Below are 20,519 nucleotides of genomic sequence, written 5' to 3'. Positions count from 1 at the left end.
CTCCAGTGTCTACTTGATCCAAGAAGCTCACTCCTCACCAGCATCCCTCTGCAACCCATTGTCCAGTCCAATCCCTGTCTGAAGAGCTGGCTTTGGGAATGGTTCCTGTCCTGGGCCAACAGAAGGTCTGGGGGCCATGACCACCGGGGTCCTTCTAGTGTCAGTCAGACCATTAAGTCTGGTCTTTTACAAGAATTTGGTGTCTGGATCCCACTACTCTCCGGCTCCCTCAGAGGTTCTCTGTTGTGTTCCCTGTCAGGGCAGTCATTAGTTGTAGCCAGGCACCATCTAGTTCTTCTGGTCTCAGGCTGATGTAAGCTCTGGTTTATGTTGTCCTTTCTGTCTCTTGGGCTCAAAATTACCTTGTGTCCTTGGTGTTCTTCATTCTCCTTTGTTCCAGGTGAGTTGAGACCAATTGACGCATCTTAGACGGCTGCTTACTAGCGTTTAAGACCTCAGATGCCACTCTCCAATGTGGGATGCAGAATGTTTTCTTAATAGATTTTATTACAACAATTGACTTAGATGTCTGCTGAAACCATGGTCCCCAAACCCTCATCCCTGTTACGCTGGCCTTCAAAGCATTCAGTTTATTCAGGAAACTTATTTGCTTTTGGTTTAGTCCAATTGTGCTGAACTCGCCTGTAGTGTGTGTTGTCTTTCCCTTCACCGAAAGTAGTTCTTATCTACTATGTAATTAGCGAATCCCTCTCTCCTTCTCTCCTTCCCTCCCCCCTCTCATAACCATCAAAGAATATTTTCTTCTCTGTTTAAAGTATTTCTCCAGTTCTTAGTGGTCTTATACAATATTTGTCCTTTTGCAACTGAGTAATTTCACTCAGCATAATGCCTTCCAGATTCCTCCATGTTATGAAATGTTTCACAGATTCATCACTGTTCTTTATTGATACACAGTATTACATTGTGTGAATATACCATAATTTATTTATCCATTCATCCATTGATGGGCACCTTGGTTGCTTCCATCTTTTTGCTATTGTAAACAGTGCTGAAATGAACATGGGTGTGCATATATCTGTTCCTGTAAAGGCTCTCCTTTCTCTAGGATATATTCCAAGGAGTGGGATTGCTAGATCGTGTGGTAGTTCTATTTCTAGCTTTTTAAGGAAGCACCACATCAACTTCTAAAGCTATTGTACCATTTTACATTCCCACCAGCAGTGTATAAGTGTTCCAATCTCTCCACAACCTCTCCAACATTTATTTCTTTATTTTTGTTCCTTGGATTAATGCCAACCTTGTCGGAGTAAGATGGAATCTCATTGTAGTTTCGATTTGCATTTCTCTGATGGTTAATGATTGTGAGCATTTCCTCATGTATCTGTTAACTGCCTGAATGTCTTCTTTAGTGAAGTGTCTGTTCATATCTTTTGCCCAGTTTTTAATTGGGTTGTCATTTTGTAGTTGAGTTTTTGCAGTATCATGTAGATTTTAGAGATCAGGGGCTGATCGGAAATGTCATAGCTAAAAACTTTTTCCCAGTCTGTATGTAATCTTTTTATTTTTTGGTGAAGTCTTTGGATGAGCATACATGTTTCATTTTTTGGAGCTCCCAGTTATCAGTTTTTCTTCTGCATTGTTAGTAATGTTTTGTATACTGTTTATGTATTAGGGCTCCTAACGTTATCCCGATTTTTATCTTCCATGATCTTTATCATTTTAGATTTTATATTTAGGTCTTTGATCCATTTTGAGTACATTTTTGTGCATGGTGGGAGGTATGGGTCTTATTTCATGTTTTTGTTGATGGATATCCAGTTATGCCAGCACTATTTGTTAAAGAGACTATCTTTTCCCCATTTAACTTATTTGGGGCTTTGTCAAATATCAACTGCTCATATGTGGATGGATTAATATCTGGATTCTCAATTCTGTTCCATTGGTCTATGTATCTGTTGTACCAGTAGCAGGCTGTTTGGACTACTGTGGCAGTACAATAGGTTCTAAAATCAGGTAGAGTGAGGCCTCCCACTTTGTTCTTCTTTTTCAGTAATTCTTTACTTATCCAGGGTCTCTTTCCCTTTCATATGAAGTTGGTGATTCGTTTCTCCACCTCATTAAAAAATGTCGTTGGAATTTGGATCAGAATTGCATTAAATCTATAGATCACTTTTGGTAGAATAGACATTTTTACAATGTTAAGTCTTCCTATCTATGAGCAAGTTATGTTTTTCCACTTCTGTAGGTCTCTTTTGGTTTCTTGCAGAAGTGTTTTGTAGTTTTCTTTGTATAAGTCTTTTACATCTCTGGTAAGATTTAGTCCTAAGTATTTTATCTCCTTGGGGGCTACTGTAAATGGCATTGATTTGGTGGTGTCCTCTTCGATGTTCTTTTTTGTTGGTGTAGAGGAATCCAACTGATTTTTGTATGTTTATCTTGTATCCTGATCCTCTGCTGAACTCTTCTATTAGTTTCAGTAGTTTTCTTGAGGATTCCTTAGGGTTTTCTGTGTATAAGATCGTGTCATCTGCAAATAGAGATACTTTTACTTCTTCCTTGCCAATCTGGATGCCCTTTTTTTCTTTATCTAGCCTAATTGCTCTGGCTAGGACCTCCACCACAATGTTAAATAAGAGTGGTGATAAAGGGCATCCTTGTCTGGTTCCCGATCATAATGGGAATGCTTTCAGGCTCTCTCCATTTAGGATGATGTTGGCTATTGGCTTTGTATAAATGCCCTTTATTATGTTGAGGAATATTCCTTCTATTCCTATTTTGCTGAGAGTTTTTATCATGAATGGGTGTTGAACTTTGTCAAATGCCTTTTCTGCATCAATTGATAAAATCATGTGATTCTTGTCTTTTGTTTTATTTATATGGTGGATTACATTAATTGTTTTACTAATGTTGAACCATCCCTGCATACCTGGTAGGAATCCCACTTGGTCATGGTGAATTATTTTTTTGATATGTTGTTGAATTCTATTGGCTAGAATTCCGTTGAGGATTTTTGCATCTAAATTTATGAGGGATATAAGTTTGTAATTTTCTTTCTTTTTTTTTTTTTTGGTGTCTTTACCTGGTTTTGGTATCAGGGATATGGTGTCTTCATAGAATGAGTTTGGGAGTATTCCATCCTTGTCTCTGCTCTGAAACACCTTTAGTAGTAGTGGTGTTAACTCTTCTCTGAAAGTTTGGTAGAACTCGGCAATGAAGCCGTCCGGGCCAGGTCTTTTTCTTTTTGGGAGTTTTTTGATTACCTTTTCAATCTCTTCTTTTGTTATGGGTCTATTTAGTTGTTCTACCTTTATCTGTTTAGTTTAGGCAGGTAGTGTATTTCTAGGAACTCATCCATTTTTTCTAGGTTTTCAAATTTGTTAGAGTACAATTTTTCATAGTAATCTGATATGATTCTTTTAATTTCAGTTGGGTCTGTTGTAATATAGCCCAACTCATTTCTTATTCAGGTTATTTGCTTCCTCTCCGGTTTTTCTTTTGTCAGTTTGGCCAATGGTTTATCAATTTTGTTAATTTTTTCAAAGAACTAGCTTTTGGTCTTGTTAACTCTTTCAATTGTTTTTCTGTTTTCTATTTCATTCAATTCTGCTCTAATGCTTATTATTTGCTTCTTTCTGGTGCCTGAGGGTTTCTTTAGTTGCTCTCTTTTTATTTGTTCAAGTTGTAGGCATAATTGTTTGATTTTGGCCCTTCTTTTTGGATGTGTGCATTTATTGATATAAATTGACCTCTGAGTACTGCTTTTGCTGTGTCCCAGAGGTTCGCACAGGAAGTGCTTTCATTCTCATTGGATTCTATGAATTTCTTTATTCCATCCTTAATGTCTTCTATAATCCAGTCTTTTCTGAGCAGGGTATTGTTCAGTTTCCAAGTGTTTGATTTCTTTTCCTTGCTTTCCCTGTTATTGATTTCTGCTTCTATGGCCTTATGGTCAGAAAAGATGCTTGGTAATATTTCAATGTTTGGGATTCTGCTGAGGCTTGCTTTATGACCTAATATGTGGTCTATTCTAGAGAATGTTCCATATGCACTAGAAAAGAAAGTGTACGTGGCTGCTGTTGGGTAGAGTGTTCTGTATATGTCTATGAGGTCAATTTGGTTGATTGTGGCATTCAGATCTTCTGTTTCTTTATTGAGCTTCTTTCCTGATGTCTTGTCCTTCACTGAAAGTGGTGTGTTGAAGTCTCCTACTATTATTGTGGAGCTGTCTATGTCACTTTTCAATGCTGATAGAGTTAGTTTTACATATCTTGCAGCCCTGTCATTGGGTGCACAAATATTTAATATGGTTATATCCTCCTGGTATATTGTCCCTTTAATCATTACACAGTGTCCTTCCTTATCCTTTATGATGGATTTAACTTTAAAGTCTATTTTGTCAGATATTAATATTGCCACTCCTGCTCTTTTTTGATTGTTGTTTGCTTGATATATTTTTTTCCATTCTTTGAGTTTTAGTTTGTTTGTTTCTCTAAGTCTAAGGTGTGTCTCTTGTAGGCAGCATATAGATGGATCATATTTTTTAATCCATTCTGCCACTCTCTGTCTATTGGTGCAGTTAGTCCATTTACATTCCACGTAATTATGGAAAGTTATGAATTTGGTGGTATCATTTTGATGTCTTTTTTTATGTTGTTGACAGTTTCTTTTTCCCAGTTAATTTTTCATGCTGAGTAGATTATCTTCAAATATTGTCTTTTCCTCATATTTGTTGTTGTTGATTTTGTTTCTACTGAGTCTTTTTTTTTTCCTGTATTATATTTTGATGTGTAGGATAGTTTGTCTCCTTTGTGGTTATCTTATTATTTACCCCTATTTTTCTAAATTTAAACCTAACTTTTATTTCTTTGTATCACCTTTTCTTCCTCTCCATATGGAAGATCTTTGACTACATTTCTTAGTCCCTCTTTACTGTTTTAATGTTGTCTTCTTTTACATAATAACATCACTGTTTCCCTGTTTTGAGTGTTTTTTTATCTTGATTTATTTTTGTGATTTCCCTGTCTGGGTTGATACCTGATTGCTCTGCCCAGTGTTCTAGTCTTGGGTTGACACCTGATATTATTGATTTTCTAACCAAAGAACTCCCCTTAGTATTTCTTGTAGTTTTGGTTTGGTTTTTATGAATTCCTTAAACTTTTCTTTATCTGGAAATGTCCTAATTTCACCTTCATATCTGAGAGACAGTTTTGCTGAATATATGTTTCTTGGCTGGCAATTTTTTTCCTTCCATGCTTTATGTAAGTCATCCTGTTGCCTTCTTGCCAGTCTGGTTTCTGCCGAGTAGTCCAAGCTTATTCTTATTGACTCCCCTTTGTAGGTTACTTTTTGTTTATCCCTACCTGCTCTTAAAATTCTTTATCTTTGGTTTTGGCAAGTTTGATTCTAATATGTCTTGGTGACTTTCTTTTAAAATCTACCTTATGTGGAGTTCGATGAGCATCTTGGATAGATATCTTTTCATCTTTCATGATATCGCGGAAGTTTTCTGCCAACAAATCTTCAATAATTCTCTCTGTATTTTGTCTTATCCCTCCCTGTTCTGGAACTCCAATCACTCATAGGTTATTTCTCTTGATAGAGTCTGACATGATTCTTAAGGTTTCTTTATTTTTTCAAATTATTTTATCTTATTTTTCTTCAAATATATTGGTGCCAAGTGTTTTATCTTCAAGTTCACAAATTCTGCCTTCCACTTGCTCAATTCTGCTCCTCTGACTTTCTATGGAGTTGTCTACTTCTGTAATTTAATTGTTAATCTTCTGATTTTCTGATTGCTGTCTCTGTGTGGATTTTTCCAGCTTATTAATCTTTTTATTATGTTCCTGAATCATCTTTTAAATTTCTTCAACTGCTTTATCTGTGTGTTCCTTGGCTCGATCTGTATATTGCCTGATCTCCTTCCTGATGTCTTGGAGGGTTCTGTATCTTAATCTTTTGTATTCTGCCTCCAGTAATTCCAGGAAGGTGCTTTCACCTAGAAGATCCCTTGATTCTTTGTTTTGAGAGCTTGTTGAGGTGATCATCGTCTGTTTCTTTATGTGATTCGATATTGACTGTTGTGTCCAAGTCATCTATAAGTTATTGTATTAGTTTATTTTCTGTTTGCTTACTGTGTTGTTTGTTCTTGCTTTGTTTTGTTTTGATATGCCCAAATGGGTTGCTTGACTGAGCTAGCTTGATTATTTTCACCTTTGGAGCTCTGACGTCCTGTCCCTAGATGGCTAGAGCTGTTATCAGGTATGTCAGTCTAGGAGTCCATCCAGTTTTCTTGCATGAATTCAGCTCAGGTGTCCAGGTAGCTGATCATCAAGTGTGTGCTACAGGCTCTGTCCTACAGTCTTGGAGGGGCAGGGGTGATTGGTGTAAGTACCAGTATCTGGTTGCAGCAGGGGGTCACGCTCTGAACAAGGGAGGGGGCTGAGAATTGTCCTCCAAGTGTCTCTCAGGAAAGCCTGTCCCCACTCCCTAGAGCATATAGGTGGGTGGGTCCTACAGGCGGACTATGGGCACCCCATGTTTTTGTTTGTAAGGACTGGGAGGTACAAGTTATCCTTGGACCCCTTTTGTGAGTGGCTACATGACCTGAGTGGAGCCACCAGTCCTTAAGCCCCTGATGTAGGTAGGTGATGACCCTGTTTAATAGGCAAAGCGCTGTCAAGCTTCAAACACCCACAGCTGAAACAGTTGTAGTCTGCCAACAAGGGCCTATTCTCCTGAAATAGGCCCACACAGGTTGATGCAGAGGGGAAACGTATTCAAAGTCCATGGACCGTTTATGCCTGGACAGGAGCCACTTCTGTCCTGAGCTCCCCTGGTTAGTGGAGCTGGCAACTTATCTTTTCTCCCAACTGCAAGTTTATTCCTCCTCCAGGGCATGGAGGATGGCTCTAGGGGCTCAACAGGGCCTATCTCAGGCCCAGGGAAATCAACAGTAACTGAAGCTGGCTTGGGGGTGGAGGTCGTGGTAAAATATACCCAAGTACTTAGCTTTTGCCAAGAGTGACATCCTTCTCTGGTCTGGACCACTGTGCTGCCAGGGCTCCTTTATATCATTTTGCCATGTATTATTATTCTCATTTTACGTACGAACATATTGAATTCAGAGAGATTAGGTAATTTGCCCACTGTCACTCAACTATTAACGGACAAGAACCCAGCTAAAAACTGAGGTCTAGATGACTCCAGAACCTTTTCATTTTCCTCTCTGAAACATATAAATGCAACAATTTTTGTAATTCCCAATTGCAGAGAAGGAGATTTTTCTAACAATACCTGGTTAATGATTCAGTTCTAAATGTTTGCCTTGTCATTCTCCCTTGTCAGAGAGATACGGGATTTTACTTACCTTCTGAGAATTTACTGTACTTAATTCCTTGAGGGTGGATGCTTAAAGGCTTGTCTGCCTTATTCTTAAAGTGAACTTTCATGATGTCTCCAACTTCAGCATATAACGTAGGCCCAAGAAGTCCTATGGAAACAAGAATTTAAAATATGGCTGAGTCCAGGATCACCAAAGACAGAGCTGCTGGGCAAGAAAAACATGCAGACAAATCCAGGAGCGGAAGATCCAATAGGCAAGGTAAGCATGGTGCCTATCTTGCTTACCGGATCATCTATAGTGAATAACTTCATATTTTTCACCACATGAAAGATCCTGCTTCTAGGTATGGTTGGCATCTGTCTCTCTCCCAACCCCACAGCACCCTCCTATAGAATCAAAGCCTCTTTTCAAATTTACAATTCCTGACAGGGACAGATTACCCAGGAAGTAAAGTAAACGTGGGCTTACCTGTGCTTACTTACTAATCTGTAGTGAACAATTTCACATCAAAGGTGTGGTAAAGCCCAAGTGAAATTATTCACTACAAATTTGGAAGTAAGCAGAAGTAAGCCCATGCTTACCTTGCCTGTTGGGTAATCCACCCCTGGACAAATTCCAAAAGTGATTGTGGTGAGTCCTCCTGGGTCCTGAGGTTGACCTGCTTGTTTTCAATAAGGAAGTCTTTGCCTGCTCATTAACTGTATATTATTTGTCATCAGATAAGAACAGGAAGGTAGAAATACTTGACCTGAACCCAAAGCAGGGCAAGAGAGTAGGAAAAATAGTTCAGAACATGTTAAACTCACTCTGACCTGCTGACTTTCCTTAGATATAACTGTCTCTGGTCAAGGAAAGAAAGATGTTCATTTTCCATTTACACAGGGGGATGTGAGGGAGAGTGGCTACTTTCAATCCCTCTGAGAAGATCCCATTTGATTAGAGACCTAAATAAGGCAAGGAAGCAAATCAAAAGCTCTGAGTCAGGAGTGAGCTGAACGTATCCAAGAGCAGTGAGGACAACAGCATGGGAAGGGATGGGGTGGGGGTGGGGAGAGATCACAGAAGAAAGACCTATGGTCCATGGTAAGGGCTTTGGATTTTCTTCTGAGTGAGATAGGAAATAACTGGAAGTTTTGTGCAGCAGAAAGACATGGTCTGAGATATTTTAAAAATTCACCCTGGCTGCTGGGCATGGAATATTTTATGTGGTGACAAGAGGTGAAGTGGAAAGATCAGGTAGTATAGGCAATGGCAGATTGGACCAGTGTGAATAGCAATGAAGTGATGAGAAGTGGCTCAATTCTGGACATATTTTGAAGGTAGAGCCAATAGGGTTTGCTAAGGAATTAAATGTAGGTGTGTAAGAGAGAGAATTCAAGGAAAATCTAGAGGTGTTTGATCTGAGTAACTGGGTAAATGGCAATATCAGTTACTATGATGGGGAACAAGCAGGGAAAGCAGGTTGGGGATCCAGAAATAAAGACATAGGTTTCACTTACAGCATTCCAAGTGCTATGCTAGGTCCTGGGGACACAAAGCCAAATAAGGCACAGTCCTTGTCCCCAAGGAGCTCAAGAGCTAAATCAGAGATAGACATGCAGTAGGAGCTACCTCTGAGATATGGGTGAAATGCAGTGGAGCAGAGAGGGTGAAGGGGAAGAATTTATATGAATTAGAGTATACTATTTTTTTATCAGTATTCATCTTATATTTATATTAGTGTTCATATTCCTATTAAATTCAATATACTAGAATTTTCCAAAGTTTGATCCTCAGACTTTATGTATCAGAATCCCCTGGGGTCTTACTAAAATGCAAATTCCCAAGTACCACCTCAGGCCCAATGAATCTGAGTCTCCTGAGGTGGAGTTTGGGAATCTAGTTAACTCGTGCTTCCAGACGATTCTGGTGTCCATTAAACCTTGAGAACCTATCACCATCTGCCCTATTTCAGACAAGTGACAGTTGACTGCTCTCACTCCCAAGCCATCCATGACCTTGTGTAGACTTGGCTATAGCTCAACAGGAACCAGAGAAGCAGGAGTAGGAAGTTACAGCTGTCATGGAGATCAATGGGCATTTGATTGTAGTGGTAATGATAATTATAATAAGGCTTCCCTTAACACATTAGCACCCTCGATTTACTTTAGTACTATAAATTCTTATATTAATCATCACAACACATCTTTAAGGTAGATATTAAGATTCCCATTTCACAGATGATGAAACTTTGTCTCAGACAGTCTAAATGTTTTGCCCAATATCACACAGACAAAAAAAAGGCAGAGCCATGATTTAAACTTAAGTACGTCTGTCTCCAGATATTGAGCTTTTAACCACCCTTTATTCTGCCCTCCCACCTTCTATTCAGTCATTCATCCATTAATTTATTCAACAAATATTAATTAACTGTCCACACTGTCCTTTATGTCAGAGTTACAATGGTGAATAAAATAGATACACTCCCAGACTTCAAAGAGCTTATAATATGGCAAAAAATATGAATTTGAACAAATAATCACATAAATGTTTAACTGCAAACTGTGGTAGGTTTTATGAAGGTAGAGTCAATAGGGTTTGCTGATGGATTGAATGTAGGCGTGTAAAAGGGAGAATTCAAGGAAAATCTAGAGGTTTTTGATCTGAGTAACTGGGTAAATGGTAATATCAGTTATGAGCTGAAGAGCTCTGACAGAGGGACCTAGTCTAATCTGGGAAGCAAGAAAGGGGATGGGATTAGAAAGGCCTCCTTGAGGAAGTGATGCTTTAACTGTGGACCAAAGGCAGAGAAGAAGCTGAGAGGCAAGGCGCTGGGCAAAGGGCTTTCTAGAGTGTGGGGTTAGCATGAGCAAAGGCCCTGAGGTGCCAGGAAACATGGCCTAGTAAGAGAACTGACAGATGGCCACAGGAAAGATAGGGAAGAGAGGGAGAAGGTGAAGCTGAAGGTATAATCAAAGGCCAACCACGCAGGGCCTTGTAGCTCTTGGCGCATTTCCTTTAGCCTAAGTGTATCTGGAAGTCATTGAAGAGTTTTCAGCAGAACTGTGACATGGACCAGGTTTTGGTTTTTATATCTATGGCTGTATTTGTGAAGGAAGATCTGAAGAGAAACCAGAGTGGCTGCTGAGAGGACATACATAAGGCTCCTGGAGAAAGATGTAGGTGACTTAGATGAAGGTGATGGCAGTGGATATGGCAAGGAGAAGACATATTAGAGAGCTATTTGGGAGATAAAATTGTCTGGACTTGGTGACAGATTGGATATGGGATGGAGGGTAGAGAGAACAAGCTGCCATGAATGGTCAATGAGGCTCTGGCTTGAGGAGCTGGGTGCATGAGACTGCCATTCTCTGAGGTGGAGGACGCTGCATCAGGGCTTTGTTGGTGGGGCTAGGACAGAGATCATACTTGGTTTTTGCAACTCTTATCTCTCCATTCTACCACCCATCTACCAGTTTGTCACACTGTGGTATCCTGCATGCTGCTGTGATGCTGGAAGCTATGCCACTGGGATTTCAAATACCAGCAGGGTCAACCATGATGAACAGGTTTCAGTGGAACTTCCAGACTAAGAGGACTAGGAAGAAAGGCCTAGTGATCTATTTCCCAAAATTAGCCAGTGAAGATCTTATGGATTACAGAAGAACACTATCTGACTGGCTTCCTTTGGACATACCATCAGGAGGGATCAACTGCCAGAAAAGGGCATCATATTTGGTGATGTAAAGGACCAGTGAGGGTGTGGGACAACATCAGCGAGATGGACTGTCACGACAGCTGCAATAACGGACTTGAACATGCCAGCAATTGCAAGGACAACACAGGACTTGGCAATGCTTTATTCTGTCGTACATACGTCGAATTGGCGGCCACCAACAACAGTCTTTTCATTAGCTGTTGTTGTATTGCTTCCACTGAACTTCAAGCCCTGGAGTTTATACTGATCTTATGCCTGAAGCATTTTTTTTGTTTTTATGTTAGTGCTGCTCAGGACTGTGCAAATCATTTAGTCCAATGCTTATCTTAGAATGGATAACAAAGCATGGGGGAAGGGGGTTCCCTAAAGTTGGCTAGTGATTCAGTGGCATTGCTGGGACTAGAACTCAAGTCTCGGGACTCCTGAGCCAAAGTTTTCTCTACCAGGTCTGGAGCCTCCACCTTTCTGGAACAGTCCAGACATCTACACTTTTTCTGAGTTCTGACCACACTGACTTCACTCCTGAATTCCTCTCTGCTGGCAGCTACCTCAGTCCTGGCTGCCGGTGGAAGGCCCCCTCCCCCCTCGCCCACCCACTCCCACCTGCCTGGTATTCCCAGGAGCCCAGCAGGTGCTGACTGTGCTGACACAAGGTGCCCTGCATTTTGCGGCCACGGCTTCTTTGCTTGGTTGATTTGTTCATTGGCATCACATGGTTGCAAATGCCAGATGCCCAGAATCAGTCTCCCAAGTTATTTAACCTAATAAGACCTCTTACTTAAATGGGAGGTTTAGGGGTATTGATCCAGCCTCCCTTCCTGCTTCTTCAGAATTAAGGCAAAACAAAAGAATGTTTTCATAAATACTAACACTAAATACCTTTATGCATGTTGGCAAACCCATGGCTGAACACTGAGCTGCTCTTTAGCTCCTTCATCCAGATGGCCCAGGGCCTTTCCCTCTCTCTTCTCCGTGCCCAAAGCTGGAGTTGAGGAAGGAGTGGCCTGCCATGGGGCCTGGGGACAGCAGCACACCGTGCACCAATTTCATGCAGTTACAGAGTCAGAAAGGGCTGCAGGTCAGCTATTCCCAGCACCTGCTCAAATGAGCAGTGCCTCACATATCACAAGGCACCCCTTGTTGCCATTTTAATCTCTTTCAGGGATAAACATTTCGTAATCTTCCTTGAAAAGATGCAGGGGCTCACAACTAGCCATTTTAAACCCCAAGACACATTTCTGAAAACGAGCCGCGCTCTCCCTGCCCACATTCCCTCAGACCTCACTGGTGGGGCAGCTTCAGACTTCCAGCCCTGCAGCCTGCTCGCTGTTGTCAGTTACCATGGAGTTGGCTCTGGCTCACAGCGACCTTATGTCATCATGTCTGTTCCCGCACCATCTTCCTGGCTGTTGGTATGTTTGCACTCACCCCCAATTGTTTTAACTTCTGGGCTCCTGCTGCAGAGGCAGGAGAATGGTTTGGGGCATGTCTGGGCTCAGCTAGAACGATACCCACCAGAGGGGTGGGGCAGGAAATAGGGGAAAGGTATCCATGACACAGGACCAGGCTGGGAAACAGGGAAGGCCACGGGTAATGGTAGAGTTTGAACCCCAATTTTCCAAAACTCTGAGGCTTTTCTTTTATACGAGAGCTGCCTCCCTCTACCAGCTACTGCACAAGGATGATAAAGTGCCTCCCTGCCCTTCAGAGACTCATAGGTAAGCAACTTTGGGAGTTCAAGAAGAGGCTGCAGTGGATGTTAAAAGGCCTCAGAGATCACACAGAACAAGTACATGGTGAGGTACACAGAGATTGGCATAAAAGTAATGTTTAAAGTCCAAAGCCTTTAAACATGTATCAGGGCTGCTCTCACTGATTATCAAGGCCTATGCTAATTAATAAATTTGGGCCAGGAAATCATAACAAAAATTAATCACCTGAAATGATACTGATCATAGTACTCTCCTCTCCAAAGCTATCAGTGGCTCCTATTAAAAGTCTCCAGGGGAGGCAGGGCCAAGATGGCACAATAGTCAGACTTCCGGTGATCCCTCTTACAACAAAGACCAAAAAACACAAGTGAAATGATTATATTTATGAGGATCTAGGAGCCCTGAACATCAAAAACAAAGTTAGAAAACGGACCGAGTGGCGGGGGAGGGAGAGACTGTTCAGAAGCAGAGAGGAGTTGCTGGACCTGAATCGCCGGGAGCCCCCGAAGCCAGTCATAACTCCTCTCTCTTCCTTGTTATCTGCATCTAGTCATCAACTTTAGTTGATTTTAGCTCCTAAACATCTTTTGAATCCATCTATTTCTCTTCATCCCAGTTGCCCTGGCTAGTTTCCCACCTGGATTGACACAACAACCCCATAACTAGTTTCCCTGGGTCTGAACTTGCCTTTCTTCAATCCATCCCCCACACTTGGACAGAGTAATCTTTCTAAAGTACAAATCTTTAGGTACGTATTTGTCCTGCTTAAATTCTTTCAGTCACTCCCTAGTACCCTCAAGATAATGCTCTAACATGGCTTGCCCCCTTTCTATTTGCATTTCTTGTTGTATCCTTCCTAAAAGTTTGTTCTCCAACTGTGTTGATCTGACTACCATTCCCCAAACACCATACTCTCTCACCTCTAAAGCTTTATACATACTGCATCCTCAGTCTAAAATTCATCCCTCCCCCTTTCCACACTTTGCTTTACTGACTTCTACTTTCTTTTCAGCTATCAATGTAAAGATAGAAAGACTTCTCAGACCCCTAGACTAGAGATAGGTGTGTCTCATGTCCTACTATAGTGTTCATCATAGCTCTTCCTTTTACTGTAGTGTAATTGCTTGTTTAACTACAGGGATCCCCAATAGTTGGTAAGCTCCTGGAGGTCAGGGCCCATGTCTTGTTCACCTTGGATCCCGAGAGCCTGGAATGTGGTAGGCTCTCAAAACATTTTTTTTAAGAAAAGACTATATAAATGCATGTTTACTTACAAATAAATCAATGCGTAAATGAGCACATGTAAAGAATATATAAATTAGTGAAGAAGAAATATAGATATATATCTACAATTCCTTGGAAACCCTGGAGGCATAATGGTTAAGTGCTATGGCTGCTAACCAAAAGGCTGGCAGTTCAATTCCACCAGAAACTCCTTGGAAACTCTATGGGGGAGTTCTACTCTGTTCTATAGGGTCGCTATGAGTCAGAATCGACTCGATGGCAGTGGGTTTGGTTTTGGTTTTATCCACAATTCCATGATATATATGATCTATAGATGTATGATTAACAACAATAGCAGTAATGTAGCTAACTTTTATTAAGTACTTGCTATTTTTTTTTTTATGTGTTAGCATTATTCTAAGTTGTTGTTAGGTGCTATCGGGTTGATTTTGACTCACAGCAACCCTATGTACAACAGAATGAACCACCGGCTGGTCCTGCACCATCCTCACAATTGTTGCTATGCTTCAGTCCATTGTGTTATTCTAAGTACTGTATATTTATTACCTCATTTGATCCTCACAACATCCCTATAATGTAGAAACTAGTTTCGAAGTACTGAGGGTGTAGAGAAAAGGGAGGTGTTAATTCTGCTGAAAGGGAGTGGGAGTCAGGGTAAAAACAAAAAAAACCAGTGTTCAGAGAAAAAGAGGCCCCTGGGGAGATAACAGTTAAAGCCATGGGTGTGGCTGAGCCCTGAGGAAGAAGACCCAGTGAGAAGCAACAGAAAGAGAGGTTGGTGGAAAACCGAGGGAAGCAGCACAAGGGAAGTCAGGTGAGGAGAAGTTTCCAAAAGGAGGCATGTTAATGTCCCACTAAGGTCAAGCGGAAGAAGAACGGAAAAGAAACCCCTGGCTCAGGCATCTCAGAGGTCACGGGGATTATTTTTAGAGGGATTTTAGCGGACTCTATTGGTGTGGATTAGAGAAGAAATGTAAGGAGAGGAAACGGAGAGAGTGATACAGACTAGTCCCGCAGGAAACTGGTAGCGAAAGAAAGGACAGAGAAGCGAATGGCTGGCAGAGTCAAGGGGAGACTTTTTTTCTTGTTCTAAATGGAGGTTAACCTGAATATGGTTTTTTGTTGTGTTTTGTTGTTGCTGGTTTTTCAAAAGAAGGGGAGGCTCCAACAGAGGAAAGATTGAAGATAAAGGGAGGATCAGGGGAGGCAGGTGAGACTGGGATGAGTGAGAGAGGCAGAAGGACAAGTCTGGGGTGAGTCTTCCCCTGGTTATTGGGGGAGGGGAGGAATAGGTGTATTATTGACAAGAGGAGCCCAGTTGAGGAAGTTGTCCCAAGGTGACCTCTATGATTCCTGTAAAACATGGTACCATATTTAAGATCCTAGAAACCTATTCAACCTACTTTCTTTGGTTAAAGGACAGAGGAAGAGTTTTGAGGGGTGTGTGTGTGTGTGTGTGTGTGTGTTGCTATCACCCGTTTCACACTAAACAAAACAGGAGAACATATGAGAAAGACAGCTGCCAAAGAATAAGCCATACACAGGTCCCTTGAAGGAGTGTAGAGAACCAGATGGAAGCAAAAGGTCTTTCTGCTAAGGCACATCTGTGCTCACTCAATTAGACTGTAAGCTCGGCAAAGGCAGGGACTGTGTCTGTCTTGCCCACCATCGCGTCTGCAGCGCCTAGTCCAGTGTCCAGCCCACAGCAGATGCTCAATCATAGACCGTTATGTGAAAAAATAAGAATTCAAGCACTTAAAAGTTTTGTTTAGCTATTTCAATCAAGGTTAAAAACAGGGCCAGCTTCATGGGTGTGTGACCTATGCAGTTCATTGCAAAAGGCCCTGAGCTCCAAAGGGCCCTCTGGTTTAATGATTTGCTGTCTCTGTTTTGAAATTCTTGATAATATAAACAAGGGGCCCCACACTTTCACTTTGCATTGAGCCCTACAAATTATATATCCAGTCCTGGTTTAAAAAAAAAAAAAAAACACATTTCTAAAAAAATGTTACTAAATGGATATTTTAGATACTTATGAATATCAAAATATCTGTAGAAATTTATATTTAAAAACATATATATTTCAAGCTTACCTGAAATCCTAGATCGTAGCTTTTCTTTCTTAAAATATGCTTCATATTCTCTGTAGACAATTTTCTTAAAGAAAGTTGCAGAAGTATTCAAGCTGGAAATAAAACACAAAAACTAATTTGAAATGTGTTATACTGTATGTGACATCTACTCCTCATTATAAAAAGGCAGATCTCTCATGTCCTCAGGCTTCCAATAGAAATACCAGTGTTTTTATTGTATTTTAGAAACCCAAGTTTTTTAAATACGAACAATAAGTGAAGTTAATGAAATACTGTGAGAGCTGGAACTCGACAGGACTGCTTTGTTTTTCTGGGTCTCACAAGTTTTCTGCCTTTGACAGGGTATAGTCTAACCACTTTTCTGTTGCTCATTTTAGCAGAAAATATTTTAGTTTTCCTTCTCAGACAGGTTTCCACCTTACACAGGTTCTGGCTTTCTCAGGTTTTACTGAAATTATTGGTCTCCTCAAAAATATTCAGTTGTGATAACCATTCTTTCACAAATTTAATCAGTTACCATTGAGTTGATTCTGACTCATGATGACCCCATTGTGTGTCAGAGTGGAACTGTGCCCCATAGAGTTTTTAAAGTTGATTTTTTTGGAAGTAGATCACGTGGCCTTTCTTCTGAGGCACCTCTGGGTGGACTTGAACCTCCGACTTTTTGGTTGGCAGTCAAGCATGTTAACCATTTGTGCCACCTAGAGCTAGTTTTCATCAATTTAGGCTGTCCTAATCCTGTTACTCAGAATCAATTTTCTAAAGAAGAACCCAAGATAATAGTGCAAATCCAAACTTGAACTTTAAATTTCAAATGCTTAAAAATATGACCAAGTCTTTTATAAATAAATATGTGAGTTATTTTTCAACTCATTAATCAAATACACTTTTATGCTACTGGGGAACATTGTAAATAACTACCAATAAAGTGGACCTCATTTCTAGTTGAGATGTGAGAGATGGCTAATGCAGTAAAAGCCCTGAGTTTTATCCAAGAAAACAAACAAATGAATGAAAAAATTAAGTCTCAAAAATGTAAGGATTTTGTCTCTTAAGAAAACATTCTGCATCCCACTTTGGAGAGTGGCGTCTGGGGTCTTAAACACTAGCACACAGCCATCTAAGATGCATCAATTGGTCTCAACTCACCTGGAGCAAAGGAGAATGAAGAACACCAAGGACACAAGACGATTATGAGCCTAACAGACAGAAAGGACCACATAAACCAGAGACTACATCAGCCTGAGACCAGAAGAACTAGATGGCACCTGTCTACAACCAATGACTGCCCTGACAGGGAACACAACAGAGAGCCCCTGAGGGAGCACGAGAGCAGTGGGACGCAGACCCCAAATTCTCGTAAAAAGACCATACTTAATGGTCTGACTGAGACTAGAAGGACCCCGGTGGTCATGGCCCCCAGACCTTCTGTTGGCCCAGGACAGGCACCATTCCCAAAGCCAACTTTTCAGATGGGATTGGAATGGACAATGGCATGGACAGCGAGGCTGGTGAGGAGTGAGTTTCTTGGATCAGGTGGACACTTGAGACTATGTTGGCATTTCCTATCTGGAGGGGAGATGAGAGGGTAGAGGGGGTTAGAAGCTGGTGGAATGGACATGAAAAGAGAGAGTGGAGGGAGGGAGCAGGCTGTCTCACTAGGGGGTGAGCAATTGGGAGTATATAGCAAGGTATATATAAATTTTTGTGTGAGGGAGGACTTGATTTGTAAACTTTCACTTAAAGCACAATAAAAATAAAAAATGTAAGGAAAATTTTGTCCAAGGAGACATCGTCAATAAATGACAGACATGATTCAAAAAGGTGCAAATACTGCATTTATGGTAAAAAAAAAAAAAAAAAAAAATCAGGGAGGAAAGCAGGAAGAGTACTGGGGTAGCTTCCATCTGTATTCTTCTGCCCCTCTAAAGACAGGCACATCGGTGCCACCCTTTGTCTTAAACCAAAAGATGAGGACAAAAGGGAGGAGAATTGGAGAAAAATATCTTACAAATGTCTAACCAGATTGGCTTTGTTGTGCTCTTAACTCCACAGTGAGTGACCCAGTTACCATTAGAGTACAACAGAGTGGGATAGTGAGATCATTAAGCTCTATGTCAGTTTGTCTGGGCCATGATTGTCAGTGGTTTGGCAGTTATGATGTAGTTTGGCAGTCGTATCATGATGTGATCACTTCCATAATGAGATTTGATATAATATTATCACCTCGATGATGGGATCTGCTGTGAGTAGCGTATCAGTTGAAAGAGAGTTTCCTTGGGGGTGTGGCCTGCATGAAATATAAGTGGACTTTCTGGCCAGGTTCCTGGCCTTTTGCTCACTCTGGAGCCTGCAGCTGGCTCCTTTTTGTCTGACCTCCAGTTCTTGGGACTTGAGCTAGTAGCTTATGTGGCATCTTGGCTGCTGATCTTGGGACTCACTGATCTTTGCAGCCTGTGAGCAAGAGCCCTGCTCTCTGACCTGCTGATCTTGGGTTCACCAGCCCTTGTTGCTACGTGAATCAGAAGCCTCTATCCTGGCCCAAGGACTTGGGATGTTCCAGCCTCCACAACCACATGACCCATTTCCTTTATATAAATGTCTCTCTTTATATACATATATATATATAGGAGCCCTGATGGCACAGTGGTTAAGTGATACAGCTGCTAACCAAAAGGTTGCCAGTTCAAATCCACCAGCCACTTCTTGGAAACCGTATGGGCAGTTCTACACTGTCCTGCAGGGTCACTATGGAAGCAATTCAACGACAATGGGTTTGGGTTTACATATACATGTGCTTTACTGGTTTTGGTTCTCTAGAGAACCCAACCTAGATAGAATTTGGTGCTGAGAGTACTGAGAGTGGGGCACTGCTCTAACAAATACCTAAACTGTGGAAGCAGTTTTGAAACTGAATGGATAGAGGCTGGAGGAGTTTTAAAGCGCCAAATATCAAAAGCCTAGGAACTGACAGAATATCAATTGAGATGTTTCAACAAATAGATGAGGCACTGGAAATGCTCACCTGTCTATGCCAAGAAATTTGGAAGACGGCTACCTGGTCAACCAATGAAGAGATACGTATTTATGCCTACTCCCAAGAAAGGTGATCTAACCGAATGCGGAAATTATCCAACAATATCGTTAATATCACATGCAAGTAAAATTTCGCTGAAGATCATTCAAAAGTGGCTGCAGCAGTATATCTACAGGGAACTTCTAGAAATTCAAGCCAGATTCAGAAGAGAACGTGGAACCAGCGATATGGTTGCTGATGTGAGATGGATCCTGACTGAAAGCAGAGAATACCAGAAAGATGTTTACCTGTGTTTTATTGACTATGCAATGGTGTTCTACTGTGTGGATCATAACAAATTATGGATAACATTGAGAAGAATGGGAGTTCCAGAACACTTAATTGTGCTCATGAGGAACCTGTACACAGATCAGGAGGCAGTCATTCGAACAGAGCAAGGGGATACTGCATGGTTTAAAGTCAGGAAAGATGTCCTTCTGGGTATCCTTTCACCATACATATTCAATCTGTATGCTGAGCAAATAATCTGAGAAGCTGTACTCAATGAAGAAGAAAGGGACATCAAGATTGGAGGAAGACTCATTAACCTGTGTTATGCAGATGACACAACCTTGCTTGCTGAAAGTGAAGAGGACTTGGAGGACTTCCTGATGAAGATCAAAGACCACAGCCTTCAGTATGGATTACACTCAGCATAAAGAAAACAAAAATTCTCAAAACCATATCAATAAGCAACATCATGATAAACGAAGAAAGACTGAAGTTGTCAAAGATTTCATTTTACTTGGATCCACGATCAACACCCAAGGAAGCAGCAGCCAAGAAATCAAAAGATGCATTGCATTGGGCAAATCTGCTTCAAAAGACATCTTTAAAGTGTTGAAAATCAAAGATTTCACTTTGAAGACTAAGGTGCACCAGACCCAAGCCACAGTATTTTCAACTGCCTCATATGCATGCAAAAGCTAGACGATGAATAAGGAAGACCAAAGAAGAACTGACACTTTTGAATTGTGGTGTTGGCAAAGAATATTGACTATACCATGGACTACCAAAAGAATGAACAAATCTGTCTTGAAGAAGTATAACCAGAATGCTCCTTAGAAGCAAGGATGGTGAGACTACGTCTCACACACTTTGCACATGTTATCAGAAAGGATCATTCCCTGGAGAAGGGCATCATGCTTGGTAAAGTAGAGGGTCAGCAAAGAAGAAGAAGACCCTCAGTGAGATGGATTGACACAGTGGCTGCAACAATGGGCTCAAGCACAACAATGATTGTGAGGATGGCACAAGACTGGGCAGTGTTTGGTTCTGTTGTACCTAGGCTTGCTATGAGTCAGAACCAACTTGGTGGCACCTAACAACAACAACAAACTGCCTTGAAGAGACTGTTGGTAGAATTACGGACTTCAAAGACAGTTCTGGTGAG

General features: G+C 41.1%; 1 protein-coding gene across 1 annotated transcript in view; it reads right to left on the bottom strand.

The window, feature by feature from the left end:
* Window positions 1-20,519, bottom strand: part of F5 (coagulation factor V) — a 113,094-nt gene that overhangs the window by 80,289 nt on the left and 12,286 nt on the right. The window contains exons 2-3 of the mRNA XM_064282970.1: window positions 16,051-16,142; window positions 7,328-7,450 (exon numbers count right to left, since the gene is read on the bottom strand). Of these exons, the coding sequence (XP_064139040.1) occupies window positions 7,328-7,450; window positions 16,051-16,142 (215 nt within the window). The remainder of the gene's footprint in view (window positions 1-7,327; window positions 7,451-16,050; window positions 16,143-20,519) is intronic.

The sequence above is a fragment of the Loxodonta africana genome, chromosome 3 (assembly GCF_030014295.1).
Source record: "Loxodonta africana isolate mLoxAfr1 chromosome 3, mLoxAfr1.hap2, whole genome shotgun sequence".
NCBI classification, from domain to species: Eukaryota; Metazoa; Chordata; class Mammalia; order Proboscidea; family Elephantidae; genus Loxodonta; species Loxodonta africana.
The sequence above is the reverse complement of the archived record's forward strand: the minus strand, read 5'-3'. Positions and strand labels throughout refer to the sequence as shown.